We start from the raw sequence: 23,912 nt of genomic DNA on the forward strand, positions 1-23,912 counted from the left end.
CAGTTGCACTTGCCCTCATACTAAAATTAAAAACTTCAATGAGTCATTTAATCTATTCTGATGATAGTCAGTAATATAATGGTTTGTTTTCCTATATATTTTTACCACTAGATTTAAATCGGTCATTTGTTTCATGCAGAGTTAAATTTGAGCAAATCTTAGTGGTTCTATCATACTTCATTTAAGCTGTAAGGATTTTTATGAAAACCTAGTTATACTTTTTGGACCTCTTATATTTTTACAAATATTTTTGATCAAAGTTTGCCTCAAACACTTAGTGTTAATAATCTTAGCCGTATTTATTTCCTAATGGCATGTCTTATAGAGAGAACAACAGAGTAAAACTTAAAAGAAATTATTCACAGCTAATTACAGCTCTGCCAGCATTTTGAATTTGATTAAGCTACTTTGGTTATCAATTCTTTATATATACTGTAGAAACACGTGAATTTGTGAAAAAACATTATAAAAAATGCCAAACCTTGCTAATTAATTTTTCAGGTGACACTGATTCTAGTTATTCTGCCTAAGCCCTCAAAGACAGAGAAATAATGTCATGAAACATCAATGAAAGCAGAGAAGGCAACTGAGGCAATGATACATGGAACGAGACACAAAAACTAAAATTTTTGCAGCCACTCATATTATTACAGATAAACACATACAAACCTTAAAGCCATCAAAAACAAAAGCTTCTTCATCTGAGCCAAGTTCCTGATCTGGCAGACAACCAGGCCTGGTCCAGCCAACTCTCATGTCTCCTGCAGTAACTGCCTCAAACTCAAAGTACCACTTCCCAGTCTTCACTGCATAAGTCTTTTCTGTGCGGAAGATCCTGAACTTTTCCATTATCCCACTGCACACGTCCAGTCTTGTCGCTGTAAGGATTTAAAAAATAAAAATAAGTATAAAGGGAAAAAAAAAAATCAATGTAGAAAGTACTGTTTTCAATCACTGACAAGAAACAGTGAAAGCAAAAGCAAAAGGTAAAGGAATCCCTTTGAGCACAGACATGAAAAGAAGAATGTGCCTGCAGAACAGCCACGTGGGGAAAGTGTCCTTGCCCATTCTGGGAATCAGGATAAAAAAAAAAAAAAAAAAAAACAAAAAACCAAAAAAACACCACAAAAAAAAAAAAAAAAAAAAAACCAAAAAAAAACAACCAAACAAACAAAAAAAAACCCCAAAAAACCCCACAAAAAAAACACACCAAAAAAACAAACAAAAAAACAACTAGATGACTCAAGGATCACTCCAACTCTTTTTCTTAGAATAGGGGGTAAAAAGGACAAATGCATGGATCTTTTCCCACAAATTTTTAATGTATCAAATAAAGCCTGTGCAACATTTGAAAACAGCATTCCAGTCTAATCACCACAATACCACTACTCCCTGAGTTTGTTAAAAGATCAAACTTGTCTGCATCTACTTGCACCTGTTTGTTAGGCCATGCTAGGAACTTCTCCTTTCCTCTTCTATTTGCTCACACACATTAAGATCCACCTCTCCAATATCACCTAGGATAGCCTATAAAAGTGCATCCTTCAGAATTAACCATCACTTCTCATGCCACCATGCCTGACTTCAGTTAGGTGAGGTTCCTTAAGTTTCCTCTAAGCAACATACCTCTCTGCCATGTAATTCCTTATCAGTAAAGTTTTCTCTTTGATAGTCTATGCAATGAATGCCTTAAAAACACTTTTGAAGACCCTTAGTACCTCACCCATACAGATGAAGCACCACAAAGCATGGTACCTGATAAATTGTTTTCTATTTGGAGTCTAAGTGAGAAAAGGCTTTCTGGAGTCTAATCAATCCCAAAAGTACAGTTGCTGTGGGAAAACAGTAAGTAATAATAATAAAAAAACCATTAAAACCAATACTTAAAAACTTCGTAAAATTCATGTTGAAGTAAAAATTGATTGGAGATGCAGAACACCACTAGAGGGCTCTAAATCCCTTAATAAGAGTATGAATTTCAGCTGATGAACAAGGATCCTTGTGACATGTTTTACGCATCTCCATAACTTGAGAGGCTCATAAACTGCAAAATCTAAATCCCCAAAATGACTAAAAAATCTTTTGCTGAATACAATTCCAGTCTTTGCTCAAGAAAGACCAATTCATGGGATACTGTTCTGTAGTTGCATTCCTCTGGGAATTTTGCAACAACCTTGATCACATCTTTCAGATTCAAGGATTGCACTAGTGTTCTTTGCATTTCATTACTAACTCCATTCACAGAACCAGCTCAACAATCTCTGCATTCTAAGGAAAAAGAGAGCGGTTTTCAACAGTCCATTCCCAAGGAAAGGCAGCAGCATGTGGTTCTCAGAACTGTAAATGTAAAAGAGGATTACTATTGTTCAGCGGGATGTGGAAGAGGCTGTGGAAAAGGAGTGTGCTCTCTCCCCCTCCTGCCTACACCATCTCTTCCCCTCTTGCCTACACCATTAGACAGCCCCTATATTTTCACAAGAGGCAAAGGCCTCCCGTACCAGCCAACCCACCTTCTCAGAACCAAGCAGAAGTCATGCTCAGTCTTTCTTTGCAGCACCTCCTTTTTAACAGTGGGAGGGGAAGAAATTCTAGGATTATGCAGCAGGATTATACTCTCCAATCTTGGCAGATTTAAGAGTGAGACCACAGCATTTTGCCAACAACACTGTCCATTCCACTGAGGAACACTGTTCTACCTATTCAGCAATCCAGCCTTGCTAGAGACACTCTTGGTCTCAGCAATGCCTCATATTTAAGTGTAATTTAATGGCAGTATCTCATAAAACCTAAGGATCAGAGCATGCATGTGCTTTGGAAAAAAATTCCAAACTGTAGGTTCCCTGTGTACAATTTACGTATGAGTAAAGTCTCCTGCAGAAATGCTTTACTGAAAGTCTATGGCCTAAATAGGTCAAAACTTAACAACCACTACCACTATTACCATATGAAGGGGAATAACGAGGTTTAGACACATTTCTCAAAATTTCCAAATTTTGCTGAGATAATAAAGATGCTAATTTCAATTCTGATTATTCTATAATTCCTTATCGTTAAGTGAACTTCTAAAAGAGAGTTGATAGGGGTTAGATCTATTTATTTTATTTGTACATTATGTTTCCTGATTTCTTGTACTTTCTTAACATTATATATGCTGTTGTTATTGAGTTAAATGATGTGTACTTTTTAAAAAAATTCATTGTTACTAGTTAATGTATTTTTTTCTTCTCTACGATGTCTCAAACTGAAAATACTACCCACAGTATAAATAAAACATTCAACCTGGCAATGATGCACGTTCAAAAAAACCTTTTTTTAAAGTGAATTAAAATTTACTTATAGTCTAATTCAACTTTCAAGACCTGCGGAAGTCCAGAAAAATCAAAGGTTCTAACAAACTATCTAATTCTAGACTTGCAGGTTGACATTCACAGAAATTTGGTTTGCAATCATTCATTATAGAAAATTTCATCTTGTGTCTTTCAGTGTTTAAATACAAGACTGTACACAAACTGTAGAATTCTTCATTACTTAAAGTTAAAATTTTAGGAATATAAAATTCACATCTACTGAGTTTATGGAGTTTTTTCCTAATTTGTCCTGAAAGAGCAAATATAGCATTAAATAAAAACTATTCCCAAAAATTGTGTTGATTGGTTTAAATTATAAATAATTGCTTTAAAATGTAAAAATGTAATATTTTGTAAATATTCATTTGAGGCCACAGGACAAGGAAAGAAAACAAAAAGGAAAGAAAGAAATTGAGATCTAAGAGAAGAGAAGACAGAGAAAAGGACCTATTATATTTGGAAACATCCATTCGAAATGTTTTACTGGATGAAAAAATTCAGTAGCAGAGTGGAAAATTCTAACCATTTTTTGAGAAAAAAAGCCAAAATTATTTACCATGATCTTGATCAGGAGCTTCCAAATTGTAACCATAGCCTAGAAGGGTGCGGACTGCTTCCCGAAGACTGTCTTTGTTGGACTTCTTTGTTCGATCATCCAAAAGAGCATACGGAACGAGGCGAGGGTTCCGTCGGTTTTTCACATCCTGCATTAGTAGGAAAAACCAGTTCAATTTCAGAAACTGTGTTTTATCTTACAGACAAGATTATTCTTCAGTAACAACATAAAAGTTACTGTTATGCCAACTGAAATCATGTAACTTCAAATATGGCAAGGAATCAGAGAAATTGCAATAGTCTAGAAACTACAAGACTGAATTCACCAAAAAAAGTGATGCACACAAATAAACAAAGCTCTGATTCTTTTACCTGCTGCAAATTTCTGTCAAATTTACTGAATAAGTTAACAATACAAACCACAGAAACAATGGTAGAGCCAAAGAGAATGACAGAAAAGTCAAAAGAATTATATTTCATACACTGTTTATGAAGCAGCCATCATAAGAAACTTGTTTCTAATTAAAGCTGACATTACTGTACCATCAATATGCAAAATGCCCAAATAATAAATGTGATAAAAACAAAAAAGCAAATTACTACTAATAAAACATAATAAATGTGTGCAACAATAATTAATAAATTACGAAAGAGATAATGTGTGCCTTACTATAACAACTATTTAAGACATGAATTTTTCAAAAATAAAGGGTTTTGCTTTGAATATGAATTATGTGTTCCATGTGTAGAGTTTTTGCAATAGATAATTGAACTAACTCTCTCCAGCTGAAATGAAAATATTGGTAACGTTTATTCTTTGAATTTTAGGTTTATTAGAAAACATTGATTAGTTTTTCCTCTACTGCAAAACTATCTTATTTGAAAGCAGTGTTTAACTGGATTATTTAGGTGGCTAATATAATTTTTAATGACTAACAGAATTGTTTTCTTGTCTATATTTTCTTCCTACATCCTGTCAGAATTTGTTGGCGATGAGAGAAACCATGCAAAGAACTCTCTATGTTTTTCCTAATCTCTATATTTATTTAAAAAATTACAGAGTGGACATAGCATATAAAAATAGCTGCGGTTGAGAGACTTTTATTATTGGTTAGATTTATTATGAAGTCCACAATCAATGCTTATTTATTTTTGAAGACAGTGTCTACTGAAAATACCTTACTTCTTTTACAGCATTACAGTTCTAGTTTTAGGAATATATGTGGTTTCAATTCTATCTTTTCATAAAGAGAAGAAATGGAACATCCATTCTGAAAAAAAATCTTGCAGGCATCTTTTGCTACCCTTTAAATGCTTAGATGCAAGACTATCTGCCTCTTGCCTTGTCATAGTGAGCAGATACTGAAAGGTCAGTTATAAACCAGTGCTTGATTAAATCTGGTCCTACAAGTTATTCCTCTAGGAGAAGAAATATTAAGGCATTACCTACATGCTAAAAGGGCTAACAGAAAGATAAAGGTAATGCATTGCTAGTGACACAAATTACAAAACCATATCAGCTCTAATTATATTGTGGAAAGGACAGTAGCAGGGCCAACACTAATACCATTTGAGAGATCCACTTTTTATATTTGTTCCAAATTCTTAAGCTGCCATCCTGCTTCGTCCAATGTTTAATTTGGTAGATGTGAAAAAGGTCTGTGTCCTTCAAGCAAATGCTGAAGTAACTGTTATGAGAAATTTTTTTGATGTAAGAGTATTCACTTTAACATGTGAGGTAATGAAACACTATGAGTTTGATTATTTGTTATTGAAAGGACACAAAAAAGAGAAATAATTTCCTTTGAAGCACTCTATGTCCAAAAAACATTGTGAAATAGTGTCTTTAAAAAATCAAAGTTTGGAATAATAAATATGTAACTTCTTATGCATGATATAATGTTAGACTAATGCATTTGTAGTTGCCATAGCAACCATTAACACAAATTAACATATAGGCAATCAGCTGATAACAATGTATAAAATGAAATATTGTATAAGTGCTTTTAAAATGGCTAAGCACAAAATGAGAGCAAGGAGAGGAAAAAAAAAAGAATACAGAAATTAAATGTATTAAACCAACTTGAATTGACAGATTTTTCCCTTGGATCTAATTTTATAACATTGTGACCTTTTTTCTAATAACATTGTGACCTTTTTCACCTATTCAAGACTGGCTACATCTTTGAATTTGAATGTGAGAGAAGAATTTTCCCTTAACAACTTTGTTCTTTTTTTTTTTTCCTAGTACACATCTATTTAAATTTTGAATGTGTTACTAATTTCTGAATTAGGCGCTCTTATTGTTATATTCATCGTAAGTTTTAGCACTAATGACCTTCTGCACCTCTCTGGTGTAAGTGTAGAGAATAATCCTGTATAGTGATTGAGCTTTGCACATTTGCAATCAAGTCAACAAGAAAACTGATTAGCTAAGAGTGGTAATTTTTACTGAGTACATTTCCAAGCAGTACAGAGACTGAATTCCTCCTACTCAATACAAGGATGTTCTTGTAGACTGTTAAAATAAGTTTTAACATTCAATCTAATTTTTTCAAGTTTTTTTGCCAGAAATTTCCAGATTGTATAGAGTTTGTCTGGCAACTACTTGTTAACAGACAAATGGTTTGAGCTGGGTAGCATACATGATATTTATATAATTCTTTGGTTTTGAATTCAGAACCTATCACATCACATAAAAAAGGGGGGGAAAACCTATGTATTTTATTACACAGCTTTGTCTTCATTTCATGTGACAAACATCCATTAATAATTTAGAATTTAATTTACTTTACTTAGGAAAATATTGCAACCATAAAAAGTTGGGATGCCTGGCAGAATGTGCCCTGGATGGAAGTAATAATGTTAAACGTCTGTGATATAGCACTGACCATGAAAAGTCAGTGTTACTTTTCACAGCGTACATGGCAGATTCTGATATAGATAGCAAATGACAGACAAACAACTATTTGAATGGGCACTCACACACTTTTTTTGTAGGATATATAAGGTTATCAATTAGGCAATAATTGGTCAACAATGGGCCGATTTAACTACCTAAATTTTTTAAACTACATGTAGCTCTTAAAAGGAAAAAAACTACAGTAAAAAATACCTAAACACACACATCAAAAAACATCCACAAGCCTCTTAAAACTCCCGTGACAGGTAAAGAACACTGGTGCAAAGTAACTCCACGGAAACACATGTCAGATGTAAAGTGCATTCTTTTGTTCAATGAGTCTGTGACGTGTCTATAACTGATAACTGATCTCAAGGCACTGGGCCTACAACTGGTCTTGGAACTTGCCTAGACAGATCTCATGTAAGAATGAAACGAGGGATTTCCATACCATCTTCAGCAGCAGAGAAAACCATAGTCAAATTCTACTAACAGCTCTAAAAGAACCTATTGAGAGATGCAGCATGTGTAATACAGTTGCGTGCTTCAGCGCTAATTCAGTAACAAAAAACAAAGCATCATATAAGCCTCTAAAAGACATCTGAAAATAATAACGTAGTTTTCAGAGTTATAAATGTAGTATTGCAAAGCTGTGCACTCCTGGACCTTCCCAAATATCTAAGAATTTCAGAAATAGCAGAGACCACTAGACTACAGGGAACAAAAGGTCACCAGAAACATATGTAGATAAGTGCTTAACAGAAAGAATAATAGGAAAAGACTGAAAAGTTAAAACACATAGTAGGAAGAGTGCAGGAAAAATATGATAATAATTAATTGGGAAGACCCATTTTGTGATTTAAAGTATTTCAGCACATGTCCAGTGAGACAGACATGCTGTTGTTTTCTCAGCTCCCTTTGCACCATTAGCACACCCTCATTCCACAGCTGTGAATTGATTCCGCTTGCTGTCCTATCTCCATCGACACGCAAGATCCACACCTCTCACTATCACAAAGATTTCTGAGCAATTGCCACAACAAATGCTGCAGGGCAAGCTTGCCAGCAGTGCTGCCAGAAAACCAGGGAGCCACCATGTGTGTGTGCAGCACGGGCACTGCGAGCAGGATCATTTATTACCCACACCATACCTTTCATGCCTCGCTATCCAGAGGGCTAGCTTTTTCACACCTATCATAGCACCTCGTGTTTAACCAGAGACCATGAAAATAAAAAATCATCTTATAGGGGAAAAGGAAAAATACAATTCTGAATTGGTATTTACTAAAAAAGAAATTTTCAAAGTCCAGAGCATTAGAACCAGAAAGCACAACAAAGCCATATTCTTAGCAATGTTAATAATCCAAATGCACCTAAACAAAGAAGAGGTTGTATTCTTCATACTAGCAGCTGAGTTCTAACCTTGGAAGTACGTGTATCCTTAGTAATACATGTACAGCTTCTGCCATCTTCACTGAGGACTGTAGCCATATGGAATGCCTGGCAGAATGTGCCCTGACTATAAATGGAAGGAACTAATATATCAGTATAAATCATGTAAAATGTCAAAGTGAGGTAACATAAGTGGTTTTTACAAGGACAAGATGCTGGCTTTATATATATTTTATGAAAAAATAAGCAACAACTTGATTTTTCCCACGCATGCATACTTCACTCAGCCCGCCTTTCCATAACAATGCCTCATCTGCATTTCAGCCTTAGGTAGCCTGAGAAGACCAACACCTGATCTTAACTGATGATGCCATATACTTTCCATCTAAAAATATAAGACCTTGACTTTAAAAGACCAAAATGCCTTGCATTTTTGGGTCAAAGAGAAGTAAGATTTCATATAATTGCTTAGCAATACTAACTGACTATTCTAGGACAGGAACTTCAGAGCATCTTTTTTAAGATGTTTTTTGCACAGCGGAAGGAAAATTTTAAGTTGCCAATATTTATAAACAATTGTTAAAGCTGTGATATTTTACTACTTTTTCTTTTTTTCAGAATAAATGGGGTTTCTGATTGGTAGCTTTTCTAGCCAGACCACAACACAATATGGAGAAAAAGCAAGATATCCATTGATTAAGCTGTCCAGATATGTGGCAATGTACATAAGCAAAAGGTGAAAGAATCTTTTCCTGTGATCTCTACAACCAGTGGGGAGACCTAGAAGTCATGTATTCAGGAAGAGGGAACGAGGCAGATAATGTACTTTAAATTATTTTCATTTGCTTTCTGATCTCTAAGCTTTACTCTTTTCTTTTCTGTCTTTCCCTTAGTCATATGGATGTTACGATTCTCCTGTATGCATAAAATCACAGTTTTATGAATGCCAAAAATACAGTAAGTTCATGGATATGCCAAAATATACTCTAAATTCATGGATAAACTTATATGAGCTTATACGAGCTCTGAATATTTTCCATTAGATTATGAAGATATAGTCACAAATACATGCTTTTATACTTAGCACTAAAAAAATAGCACTAAAGTGCTATTTTTCCATTATCTTTTTAAGAAAAATTTCTTAAAAGTAACCAAATGAAAAAAACTCATGTAATTATGACAGGACTTAATATCAAAATCCATTAAAAAAAAAAAAAAGCCTTCTCTCATAGCACAAATGTGATTATTTTAATTCATTTACAGCAAGGCTATATAGCTTCTTTGCCTGGATCTAACTCCTTTATCTGTACATTTACCATTTCCCCAGTTCCATGACCACCAACTTGCAGGTAATCATGTTCTCCCTTAAAGGAACATTGTCAAGTATTTTCATACTGATTTTTGTGCTTGTTTTTCCACTTAACCTTGCAACTGAATATGTTCTTTTAAGCAGAAATACATATTTTTTCCTACCTGTTTCGCTCCTTCTGCTTTCTCCCTTCATGGAGCAATAAGCAACTGTGAGTCTCTACTACCAAAAAATACTTGTTTGTGATCAGTGTCATCACAACTGTCACGACAGTTCTGGGAACAAGATTTATTAGCTAGCTTGTGCTCCCTCTCCTGGCTGGCTGGCTGGCTCTGCAGCAGCAGAACAAAAATACTGCATATAGTCATGAATAAAATGTAACTTGTTATATCTTGTTAAGAAAAAAGCCTGACAAGCAGTAATGGATTTAGAAGAAGAAAAAAAACCTGGAAGTTGGAAGGTGTTTTCCTCAACAGTTTTTAAAGAAAGAAATAGTTTATACTTTAACTACTTGAGAGTATCCCTTTAATTTTTTCATTTTATATAATCACAAAATGATGAGTCTCTCATACTGAACAGACCTACTACATTATTCAATTCATCCTACAGCCACAGCACAACTGCTGTTCATAATACATTTCCCAGTGATTAGTTCATCTACTTGAAAACATCTGTAAGCTTCTTTCCCTTAAGAAACTATTTTACAGCTCTGCAAGATCTGTTAATGGTATTATACAGCACAGCATCATGTCACTATATCACTCCAGTACCAAAGCATGCCACACTAATATGATGGGATGACAAAATGTAGCCCATTAAATAAATCCATTGGAGTCAAGCAGAAGCATGTAGCAGTGTGGACAACACCTAGAGAAAGCAGCTTGCCATGTAATAGGTATGCCAGCTAAATGAGAGGCATCTCTGCACTGCACCCAGAAAGGAGCACCTTGCTCTTTTGCTCTCTTCTCATGAGTTTTAATAAATGGTATTTGTTATCTGTAAGCACTCCTGAAACTCAGCTGTTGGTCTTTTTTCCAGAAGAAAAAGAAATATTTGAAAAGAGAAAGATTACAGGAATTAAGAACAAATCAACATCAATATCCAAAGCACGGCACCTTCTGCAAGACATACTATTGTTGAAAAAGGTCATCATCTACGTGTTTAATTATCCACGAGACTGTGCTAACTTGTCTGCCAGGAACTAGGGAGTAAAGTATACTGTTGACCTTGTAAATCTGCTTCCTGAAGGTCATCAATATTTCGGAGCCCTTGTCCACATTTACAATCATACTCTGCAGAAAGCATAACTATGACACTGCTCATTGCACCACTACACTGAATTCTCAAGAACAGTGCACAACTCAGCGCACAAAAGTCTTCAGTCAGAAAAAAAACTTTGATGCTTAAAGCATAAGCACTCAGGACTGTAAAACCCCAATTAATTGTCTTTCCAACTCCAAATGTGATCAACTTCATAGGAACTTAAGCTTTTTAGTTTTAAATGCTCCAGACTCTTCTCTGCATGCCCATAACTGTCTTTGTCTTGATGAGGAAGAAGAGTTAAATATTTATCATATATACCTAAGCCCAGTCAAGATCTAGAGCAGAAGAATTTGTCTAGAACTCTTTCAGAGCATAACCCTGTAGTCAAAATCAGAGCTTGATACACACCGACTGCTTAAAAAATACCTGAAAACTTAACTAGGGGCTACCAATCCAACAACATTTTTATACAAAAACTTGTCCTTGGCCATCAGAATGGATGTAGATATGTAAATCCTATTTGTCTAGTCAGTCATCTTTTAGGTTATGGAGTCAATCTTTTAAAACTCTTGAATGATGGGTAATGTACCACTCAGTAATTACAAGGCTAAGGGGTTTTAAACAAAACCTCTAGCTGCCATGAGTTTTCTCACACCAGACTATAAATTTTAATAAGTGAGCAGAGATTTAATTTTCACGTTAAACTTTGTCATCCAACGAGCAGCACATTTATTAGGAAGGGAGCCTAGGGAAGGCCAGAGTTCCCATAGCTTCCCTCAGGAAACTATTTTAGGAGTCAGTAGATAAAATACAGAGAGCTGTTCAGCAAGTAGATCAGAGTCCTTTTTCCCCTCTGCTCTCTCCTGGTGAGGCTCAAAAATGTCTCCTCACAGGGCTACAACATTTTAGGTTCAACAGTCAGTTTAGTCTCTTTCCCTAAGCACAGCACTAAGAACATAAGACAGACTTTATAATTCTTCTGAAGTGTTTAATTCTCAGACTAGATTTGTCTGATCAATGTTTTTTGGGGTGTTTTTAAAATCCAAGTTGTTGAGCAACTCCACTGCCTTTTGAGAGTCACAGTAAAATAAATGATTTATGACAATCACATCATACCTCGTCAAATGCAAAACCTTCTATATCAACAGGCACATCAAAACATACATAAAGACAGTGTATAATAAAAATATTGTGAAGATGTAAAGGAGACATTTTTTCATTGCCACTCAATCCCATTACATCTTTTATATATTATTCCCAAACCAGCAACACTGGGAAAGTCTTTGACATCACCATTTAACTGACTTTCCTACTTAATACCTCACTAATTCAGAAAACATGCAATTTAGCTGCAAATTCACTCCAATAAGTATGGCAAAATTATTTGTGGGTTTTTTTCAAAGATACACCAATACAAAGGGTAGGTTAAATTATCTTCAAGATGTAAGAAAGTTTATTCGCTAGATGTGAGTCATAAGATTAGATTTTCCCAAAGCTACTTAGAAATATAATTAGTTAAGAGATGCATTTGATTCCAGAAACTTCTTAACTTTATCTTAACCAATAAATTCTGTTGCAAAACTAAATTTAATTTTGGGCTATGTCAAGTTTCTATCAAAGTTGTAACAATTTCCCAATTTTCATTCATTTCAAAGCTCCCAGCTGGCAAGTTCCTGTGCTGAAAATGATTAGCTTCTGGAAGAATAAAAAATATGGGAGACATGGTATAAGTTCTGGAGCGCCTTCTTTTATATATCAGAAATATTTCTTTTGAACATACAGTTTTTCATTCTAGAAATGAACTGTGCACTGACTCCATAAACACAGGATTGAAATATTGAGTTCAATACTAATTAATCCCCTCCCCCTACCTGACAACAGAAAACCATTACCTCCAACACTTCTCATGATTCATGTTCCATCAGAAATGCTAACAGCATTTCAAAAGGCCACCTCTTGCTTAAAGGTGCAGTATTAGGGAAAAATTTGCTCCTGAGGAAAGCAGGGGAGTTGCACAAACACTGAATTATCTTCAGTGTTTTCTAGTAGAGAATATACATATATTCCAGTCTGCAAACAGGGGAATTGACTCACTATCTGTCTAGACCCAAATACAGAACATAGATTTCCTAAATAGCTTACATAGTAACATGACAGGTTCATAGTAAGACACTATAATGAACAATACTGAAATGCAGATATGCAGCATATTTTATCACATAAGCCTACATGTATGTGATGAGGTGAAGTGCTTAACTTTATATATAAAAACCCAGATTATTTTATTATTTTACACAAAAGTTTTGCAAATAACATGAATTTTGGTCTTTTAGAAGAACAAAATTTGACGTATGTGGCACTGAAATGTATAACTCAAATTTTTGTCAAAAACAAGGAAGAGAAGGGTATGTACCTACAAAACAGCTCTAGCTCATTTTTGCAAAAAATAATGACCTCTTATGCTCAGCACAAAACCATGCAAACTCATTTTTTCCCCCAGGGGTAAATTCTCCTAAAATTTCACTGTGAAATGCTACCACACATTAATGAACATAAATGAAGAGACCTTTCTGTTTATAAAATTCACAACCAATCACAAAAAGACTAGAAAATCTTAAAGGAAAACTGATGTAGAAGCTGTCTTGGAAAATATTAAATTAGGCTCATGATATACCCAATTGACTGGTTTTATGGTTTTTTAAAGAAACCAAAGAACCTGAGTTTTGCTTTTAATAATCCACCATGCTTTATTTTTACTCTCCTCTCTTGTAACACATTGGGATAACTACCAAATAATATTCATATTCACTGGAGCAGAACAACTAAAGTAGGTCTGGAACTTTGAGACTGACTTAACCATTCTCATTTCACGGCTTCTGCCAGAAATATAACATATCAGCAAAGTTATTACTAGAAGTTTACATTCTTATTTTCCTGGATAAACAAAATTATTCAATTCCCAGAATTGCAAACATTTAAATGATTCCCCTAGTAAAAGTCAATATTTACATTTCCTAAAATACTGGAGCATGTTAGCTTCCTGCATGCAATTTTCTCACCCTGAGATTTAGATAGCGTACAAGAATACACCACCAAGCTTTTTAATACTGCTTGTAAAAGAGTCTCATACTGCTATTTAGCAAGATTGCTTTAAATTATGTTTTGGTTTGTTTTGTTTTTTGGTTTGTTTTTTTTTTTTTTTTTGACTGACAATCTTGCATTCACTAGCCATTTTTTCCTGACTGTGTGTCACCATTATTCCCATTTGGCTGTGAAATATCTCAATAGATAAGTGCTGGTTGAAGTGTCTGAAGTTAGCACTTACCTGCTGGATGCCATATGTCCAGCCTTGCCTTATACGGTCCCTTGCCCACACATTGTGAGCATTCTCTGCTAGTTTATCCACCATAGCTTCTTGAGAGGGGGTCAGTTTGATAAAACTCAGATCCATGGGTGCTGGCTTATATCCACTCAACAACTGATAGCTGTTGAATAAAAACCAGAACTTGCAGTTAGTTTTTTTTTTTCTTGCTGAAAAGTAAGAGAAAACACTAAAATAAAGAAATAACATCTATGCAACATATCTATATAAACATGATATCTACCTTTGAACATAAAGAATAATAATTTACATTTGATTACTAATTTGGTTTTCATTTTGATTTTGTTTCAAGCTAATTGCATCGTGATGGAATTATAATGAACGCTATCCAAAATGGTCTAAACTAAAATTGTTTTTAAAGCATTTTAGTAATGCCACATATTCAAAGTAGCAGATTAAGATGTTGTTTATCTAAATGCTTATATCAACAATTTTATTTCTACCTCTGAGCAGACGACAATACTTACTAAATTCTATCTACTTCCTACTGAAACAAGAAAATATATTATTTCTCTTGCATAAACAGATGCTAAGAGACAGAGCAGTTCAAACAGCTTACTCAAGACCAGTTTTGAAATCCACCTTATAATGTCTTCATAATAATTCACACCTTAACTCTCCTTCAAACCATAGGAGCAAATGCTTAAATTTAAGCATGACTTCAGAATAGAAAGGCAGCTTCCTCACTTTTTTTAGCACTCCTAGGAATGCTACTTTTATAAAGTTATTCCCTTCTCATTAATAATAGAAATCTCCTACTTTACTTATGAGCAAACCTTCAACAGAGGACGTAAAGCATTAAAGGTCTTTTCCAACCTAAGTGATTCTATGATTGCAGTTCTCCTCATGCATAGAAAAAACTATTTTGGTTGAAACACAAGGAGTCTGTGGAAAATAAGCAACAGCATTCTCTCATCGAAATTTTACACCCTGAGGTGTATAAAGAATGGCTAGTTTAAATAATTGCTCAATTATTTTCTAAATAACTTGGTAATTTTCTTTATTTGTATTGACAGAGAAAAACACATAAAACTAAACAGTATTTACCCCCATTTATATCCTAAAATATTCAAATATTTTACCAATCTTAACTAGTTAATTCTATTCTGTAACAACCATTTTAAAACACAGTTAAACAAATTATTTGCTGAAAACAATAATTTAAAAACAGACAGGTATTTAAGAGGGATTACATCTATAAATAAGAGGCTGAATCTTCCTCCAAAATTACCACAATAAAAAGGAAAATTTTAAGTTAGAAAACAACAATTCAATAACATCATTCCAAAATCAGGCATGCACATAGTTCCCAATCTGCAGGTTTCTATTACAGCAAGACCCCACAGGAGTTCACTGCCCTCATAGTTACCTTTCATCAGGTTTCTGTGAAGTCACTTCAGTGAGATGAGTAAAACAAGGCAGTAATGGAAATAGTGAAACATATGGAATTAGCACACTTGTCAGGTTGGCAATTACTATGCTCCATCCAGTCACGCTCCCCTGCACAAGCTTTTAAGAATACAGCCACAATGTTTTCCTTTCCTTTTTGCTAGTTTTTTTCAATCCATTATATGTGAGGTATCAAAATTCTAACTTTGTATGTATGGTATGACTTCAGGTTCCTACAGTTATGATGGTTAATGACATTAAAAAGTTTCAACATTATTGGACTTCTAATATTAGAAAGTATAATTTCTTCAGACTTGAGATTTAGCTGCAGTTTTTCAAAAGCAGGAAATTTGATTCACTTGAACAATCTTGCAAAATGGGCATATACTTCTGCCCAAGAAATTCAGAATGAAAATACAGAAGGCTCTAGCTATCTTTTCTTCTTTGAGAGATAAGCTGTTATTTTGCAATACCAAAACTGAAGAACAGTTTGGGGGGGGGGGGGGGGGACGGGGGGGACGGGGGGGGGACGGGGACGACTTAAATTAATAAATTAATAACCTGCTTTTATTCCCATTCATTCTGGCAAAGCCCCACATCAGGGATTCTGAAACTGTAATATCAATGGTATGTAAATCTGTGCACTGTGGTAGATACTAAAGACTTGATGGTCCAGGTTCTTACAGCTACCTTGTAGTAAAATATTACCTAGAAGCCTGCAGGGATCTTGCCAAAATGAGGCACAGGCTTTTGGCTCACAAAAGGAAGAAAGAAAATGTGCTTTAGTTAAATGTGCTAGAGGTTGTTACACTGGCCTTAGGGACTGGATGTAATACACATGTATGGGTAAGTGAAGGATTGCAGTGAATCATGGAGATATGCAATCCCAGAGAAACAGCTGCTTCTGCACAGAGCACATTCCTGGGAAGAGCAATGAGTTGCTACTGGTGGCAGGAACTCAGCAACCAGCACTTACCATTGCTCTGAGTCATAACCAAGCAAACTAAATTACTGTCTTAAATTCAGGAATAACAGACCATGCAGAAGTTCTCTCCTAGTAAAACTGTGGCATTTACCTTTCTGATTTTTTACATATTATATAATCTTCCTTCATCCCCAGGGCTCAAGCATATGTTGGGCAGTAGGACTGTCAGATAGGAATAGGAAACTAAAGTTCCATTATCTCAACTATGTCGAAGTTCCCAAGTTCTTTATTCACAAACTCTGTGTGTCTATACTGGTGCTAAGAAGCCTAGGCAACTTGGCTGGGCCATGAGAGCTGGTTTCAGAGCTGTAGTAGTGGAGGCCATACCATACCAGGCTAAGCCCAGTCCTACCAATGCTGATGCCAACATCCAAGACCACTTGGAAAAGTCAGGTGATTGTACTAGTTCTCTACACCTCAAGTCATGGCCATTTGAGAACTTTCGAAAGGGTCACCTTTAAATATCTGCAGCGCTGTAAAATACATTGGCAAATTTACTGTAAAAATTCTTTACAAAGCCTCTGTGATACACAAAGTAAATATAAGAAACACATAACTGAATGTCAGACATTACAACATAGCACAAAAAACTCTAAAATTTGTCTACACATCAGGTGACAAATATCTGGAAGAAAAATTGTGAATTATGGTATGTGAAAATTGCTGAAAATTCCTGAGAATTCCTGCACGTACATGCATGCCCAAGAACTAATAAAAGCAGAAGTGTAAATATTGAATTGTTAAAATAGAATTCACTTAATTCACACTGCCTAACAAGAAGACACACTGAACTTACTTCTTTGGAAGTTTCATTTTTTTCACTTTTTCTTCAGCACGTTCATCAGCAATTCCAACATGGCAGCCTAACGCCAGCAGGGTTCTAGGGCACAGAAATCAGAGATCAATTACTAATAATGTTTTGATATTTAGGGTTCCTACTGTTTATAGGCACACTATAGGGCCTATAAATGGCACTATAAAACAAATGAGACCTATGGAAATTATTACAGTATAATATGGGAAGATCAACACCAGCCTTTTTGTATATGTAATAAGCTTTTTGATAGTGTTAAGAAAATGCCACATGATGTTCCAAAAAAATATGAGTAAGGTACTTCAAAACGGAGCTATCATATAGTAGTATATTTCATCTATGAGGTGTCACTTTGAAGATTGCCCTTGAAATATTATTTCTGCTTTATATACTTATTCATACTGTTTACATACTCACTCATACTGCTTCATACCCACATCTTTATATGTTTTGTAACCTATATCACAGCCATAAAATAAAAAAGGCATAAAATATCACTTATCCTTAGAATGTGTCTTCATTCTGAAGAAGACATTATTTAGAGATTTCACTTGGATCTGGATTTTTTAGGACACACTTCTGAAGACAGAATTCACAGCAGAATGCATGATAAGCATTAGGCCAAAAGCCATCTTAGTCATTCTAGACAGTGTGTCTTGTACCTGCCACAAGACTTGTACCACAGAGCCACTGAACCAGCCCATTGAGGCCTGAATCTGCAAAATTCAGGTCATCTCAGAAAACAAACACTATCTATATAAACTTAAAACAGGGTCAACAGTACTAACTGGGTTTCTGATTCCTTTAGACTTCTTGCTTTCCTTATAGCCACACTGTTCAGCAGCATAAATTTTAAATCTCCTTTGTCTCCAGGATTTGATCTGTAAATTATTAATTATTTGTTCCTGCATCTATATTACACATTAGCTTATAGTCTTTCTTTAGTCTAGGTGCATTAATAAAATATTGACATCGAAATTAACAGAAATCCTAGACAAAAGTCAGAGACTTAACTTTGGAGTCAGATGAGAATTTTCTCAAAACCTGAGGGTGATAACCATATCTTTGAAAGAAACTGATTACAGAAGAAATCACAGGTGTAAATACCTTGGATTCCATTCCAAATTTTCCCGAAGTGGAAGAAAGGTGTCAAAGAAGGTTTTTATTTGTTCTTGTCACTAGCTGAACGATATTTTCTGGTCATGCTTCAACTATATTTACTGCTCTTGAACTGACTTGAGGGAGAAAAAAAAGAGCCTAAATACTCTTCTTTTTTTTTTTCATTATTTCTTTTGGCAGATGAATTGTCTGTTTCAAGGAGATTATTACAGCATATTTTTAGTGCTAGCTACATGAAGTAGGTTCTATTGCTATGGACTGTGAACCCTGATTAAAAATTAGACAGTAAAATCAGAAATGAGGAAACTAATATCCAGTAGCCCCTTCCTGCAAAACATACTATCTGCTACTCCATGCAGCTAAATTTCAACTGGCATAAATAGTACATGATTCCTAAAGGGCCATCACCAGCATAAGTAGGAGAACATATCTAATAGTGAAATGCAGTACAGAGGAGCTAACCTCTGGTAACCCTAATTCTTCTGTAATGTAAGCCAGGAATTATCTCTACCCAAACAAAAAAAATTCAAATAAGAGTGCCACAGGAGGATAAAATGACAGACTGTACTGGCAGAATCTGAAAGATCATTAAAGCCCTTCAAACCTAAGCAAGAAAACTACAAGTGGCTGAATGTAGCTCTCATCATCACAGTGGTAGATGTAATTATCACACAAGACTAAGTAAATACATAGAAATGGGAAAGTCAGTACTAAATAATAAGCAAGAACAACCAGAAAAATATGCAAGACCAAACTATAAAACATATATATATAAGCATGTGCAGAAACAGTATGAGCAAGCATATTTTAATCCCATGACATTTTCACATGCAACTCATTCCTGCATCTTGACATTTCCTACAGTATGTAATTTTTATAGCTCATAAAAGCATTCAATCTTACTTAAAATATACAAAGATCCCAGTATATGGAAAAGAAATGTTGTATCAGATAATATCACTTAGATCTTCCTTGGTTTCTAACTCTCATCTGGCAGCAAAACTGATAACAAACCACAAAGGAAAACAAAATTATAGTCAGCATTATTGTCCATGTTTTGCAACTATTTCAAGTGTGAAATTTGATGCAAGCTGTAAAGAAAATTATTAGAAATTTTAAAATAACATTTGCTTTCCTTTTCCCCCTTGTGAAGACTGACAGCTAGTAGACTACACATCTAGTAAAGAAATAGTCAAGATAGGTTACAATCAAGTCATCTTCTATGGATCATATAGAAGTGATTAGAGCACTGATTTTTCCATATTTTCAAGCATGTAGAAACAAACTGAGCAAGAAGCTCCTAATCCCCGCATAACAGATGTCTGCATGATAAATACAACTCAATACTACAAAATTATCAGAAATTATCAAAATTATAATTGTTATTATGTCATTTATCAGAAAACAAGGACTAACACAAGGAGGTAAGGAAGACTTAGTTCAGTAAGCATACAAATTTTAAAACACATAAAAGGACTGAATGCTTTATATTTTAGATATTATCGATTTAATGGAAAGACTTTCTCAAGTAATCAATAAAATTAATTTTTTAAAGAGTAATCCATAACTTGGGGATTTTTTTACGGGGTTAGATTAGAAAAGCACCAGATACTGAACCAATAATCATCCAAGGACTCATTAAATTTGTTCAATACTTAGTGGAACATTAGCAGTGTGCATTTAATTATGAGAGCATGATTTTTCTGCTGTTTGAGCCATATTATATAGAGCATTCTAGGAAAATATCCAATAGTGAAAGTTAATGACATCATCTTTTGTAGTTTCATTAAAAAGGAATAATCTATTCTGAATCCTTAGCACATTACTGTGCTGATGTGAAATGCTCAAAAACTTTCCTTTTCATTCTAATATCTACCCATAGAAAATTTGAACTTATTTTCTTGCTTCCAGTCTGATTTCTCTCTGAATGCTTTACCTCTAAATAATGGCAAGCCATCCCTCCAGAAACTGTTTAGCACTTAGGGTCATAAATATGACCTTAAGTACTCAGTTTGACACAGTAATTTATTTACTGTGGGAATGGTAGATCAGTAAATAGTGCAGAGAAGCTGGCCTGAAAAGAAATCTGCAAGAATTTCTAGGAGTGTTCTACATAGCTTTCTACTATGGGGACATAAAGGCCTTTTATTAGGAGTGTAAACACTACATTGCACTATCAGCTTACATGGCAAGGATTTTAATAATATAGGACAAATTTTCACAGAAAAGTAATAGCACATGTGGACATTCATCATTTATAATCTCTCTGAATAGTAAAAAGCAACTATATTCTAACAGTGCAAAAAAAAAAGAAAGAATAGATTTCAAGTATGGATGAACCACCACTGGAGAACCACATCTACCATCAAGCATTTATCAGTTTGAGAGATATTTCTACATGTTGGCTACATGCAATCCTACATATGGGAGAAATTACTTACATTAATAGATTTTTCAATTAATTCACAGCAAAGTAAGAACTCACACCTCCTTGATTGAAAAAGCTGAGGTGAGGAATTGTATCCTTGTAAACCACAAAACTAGATTACTTCAACAAACCCTTTAATGTCCCATTGAAATTTTCTAGCATTTCAACTGGAGAGCTTCCATGACATTCACACATCTAACCACTCATCCACAAGAGGGAATGCCTGCTACTGTTTGCTCTGTGGCAACATGCACACTGACACAGAAATAGCACAAGGGGTCCTGAAGCAAAGTTCTTAATTTAAATATCTATTGAGTGTCAAAATGTGTTTTATCAATAAAGAAAATTGAAAGAATTAAACTAAACTGAATAAAACCAAAGAAGCAAAGATTGTTTTTTTCAAATCTTGGATCTATTTCTTTCCTCCTAGATGAAAACTGTCTGAATTTTCATTTCACAATCAGCATTACCATAATAATTCTAAAAAGACATTCTATCAAAGTCATTTTCAGTGCCAAATACATAATTCATTATGGTATCTCACTCTCTCATTTGCATATTATTACCCTCTCCTAGACATCAAATTTTAATTGGAATGTCAATTTATAATTCTGGAAACTGCAGCTCCTTATGAAACCCTAACTATAAATTTCAAAAGTTCTAGCAACTTACTTCAGTGTTTCAAGTGACATTTGCAAGTTATAATTTCTTTCCTGCTCCGGCAATTTTGAGAACTCCACTAAGCATGGGTGTTGTCTTTTGTTGTCGTCTCTAACCTGAGAAAAAAGTTTAAAAAATAAGCTTAACATGCCTCAAAAACCAGAAGAAATTTAAAACAAGTCCAATCCACAAGGTACTTAAAGCTGATCCTGTTAGAATTACTCAAACTGGATAACACCTCCAAACAGAAAGTATTCTGTATTCTCAGAGCATGATCAGTGTTCAAGCAAGACATAATTTGCATTTGAAAATAAACTTCAGATTTGCATATCTCAAGTGAAATAAATGCAAATTTGTACACGCTATTATAAATATGTTCACAGGAAATATGCAAAGTTCAAGAACAGTGCAATCTATATTGTTTTAACATACAGCCATAAAGTACCACCTCAAGCCCCATGTTTCAAAAATTCTACATCCAGTTTGTATAAATATGTTGATAGAGATAGTACTGAAATCCTTACCCAATGAAAATAACAACGTATCTTAATTCTGAAAATGTTTGTTTCTAAGTTATTTCTTACAGTACACAGAAGCAGAATATGACTGTCAGGAAGCCACATATGAGTGGAACATGAATTTACTTTTAGTGTAGTGGTAGGAAAGACATACAGACTATAAATTACAAAATCCTACATATTATAAACTTGCAAATTTGACCAAAAACATTTTTAACTTCCTCTATTTTACACAGTTTTAATCTAACACTGGCCAAAACCTAGAAAGGCAGCCTCGGAGGCTGTGATAATCAAGCATTCTATAGCTCTCAACTTGGCATCTCGTGCTAGAGTTCAGCCAACAACATCCACAAAGGCTTCATAAAATACATTAGTTTGAATATTTTACCTAAAAGTCATCAATGTTATTGTTAACATCTGCACAGTCAAATTTTCATGTCAATCTTGTATGGACCACAAGTTCACCATTTATATTAACTTTTAATGGTGCAAAGTGGAAGTTCTTGAAAAATAACATTATTGATTTTTAGTCAATCAGAAAATTCTGCTGGAAAACTGAATGCTAACAGTAGAAATTAAAAGGCTTAATTGTTATAATTTTTCCAAAATTGATATTTACACTATTACTTAATCTAGTTTATTTAGTGTAATGAAAAAAAAATCACATTTCTCTATAACATTGCTGAGTAACCTAGTTTTTGCATTTTGATCCAAGCACATAATTCTCAAAATGAACAGCAGTCATTTATTTATGTTTTGGACTGAAAAATCTTTACAGTCTCCAGGGGGTATTTATCTTGATTTGATCGGATTAATGTTCTCTGGACAGACAACACAGGCAATTCAACTGTCAAACTACTTAAAAAATTTAAGAGATGATAAAATGAGAAATGTCTTTTCCTAGCAGTGAAAATGTTTATTTACAGATTCCTAAGATCTTTGGTAATCTGTATATTAAAAAAATTGAATATAGTCTCTGAGTTTAGATCTGTGTACATCTAATTTAAGTCTTGAATGTCAGGTATTTTCCTCAGAATTAATTTATTTCCCCTAGTGACACTATTTCTGTCCTACAACTAAAATGTATAATAACTCTATCATATAGCTAACAAATTTTGTGGGTTACCTTGTAGTTTCCTTTTTTTTTTTTCTTCTGAGAACAAAATAAAAATCTATTGCCTTGCAAACAAATTACATTAGTGGCAGAACTCATCCATCAATTTTTAATTTTTGTGGCTGGTTTTAAATGTTCAGTGACATTGAACAGAAACAAAGAAATGCAGATGCATCTGATTATTTCAATAGCACACATATTCACAGTTAAATAATTTTTCTACATTAACTTGCTATTTTACTTTGTTACATGCATAGAATGCAGTAGTAATAGGTCATGAAATAGTGGATCTGATGATGCAGATATGTAGAAGGAATGTAAAAGGCTACAGCAGAAATTTTTGATAATCTGGAGGGTCATTTTAAAAGTCTGTCTATTAGCCTTTAAACTTTTAGACAGTGAAAACACACCACTAGCTACTACATAAAATGCATCTTGCTCTGAACTAAAAAGACAAAATACAATATTAGAGGACTTGTGTGAGTCTAAGCAAGCTAATTTTTGTGCCATGCCTTCCCTCACTACTCAGTAACTGCAGTGCATGAATTCAGATAACTAGAATTGGCAACAGCGGCTTAAATGCAGCCAGTACAACACTGGGAGGAGCTGTTGACTCCCTGGAGAGAAGGGAGGCCCTAGAGAGACCTGAACAAATTATAAATCACCAACCCCATGAAATTCAACAAGGGAAAGCACCGGATTCTACACCCTGGGTGGGGCAGCTTTGGATTTATG

General features: G+C 34.5%; 1 protein-coding gene across 10 annotated transcripts in view; it reads right to left on the bottom strand.

Annotated features, from left to right (window-relative positions):
• Positions 1-23,912, bottom strand: part of RYR2 (ryanodine receptor 2) — a 382,187-nt gene that overhangs the window by 141,688 nt on the left and 216,587 nt on the right. For all 10 annotated transcript variants that reach the window (XM_038130404.1, XM_038130398.1, XM_038130396.1 and 7 more), the window contains 5 exons: positions 21,558-21,661; positions 17,321-17,404; positions 14,094-14,253; positions 3,904-4,051; positions 670-878 (listed from right to left, as the gene is read on the bottom strand). In XM_038130404.1, the coding sequence (XP_037986332.1) occupies positions 670-878; positions 3,904-4,051; positions 14,094-14,253; positions 17,321-17,404; positions 21,558-21,661 (705 nt within the window). The remainder of the gene's footprint in view (positions 1-669; positions 879-3,903; positions 4,052-14,093; positions 14,254-17,320; positions 17,405-21,557; positions 21,662-23,912) is intronic.

The sequence above is a fragment of the Motacilla alba genome, chromosome 3 (assembly GCF_015832195.1).
Source record: "Motacilla alba alba isolate MOTALB_02 chromosome 3, Motacilla_alba_V1.0_pri, whole genome shotgun sequence".
NCBI lineage: Eukaryota > Metazoa > Chordata > Aves > Passeriformes > Motacillidae > Motacilla > Motacilla alba.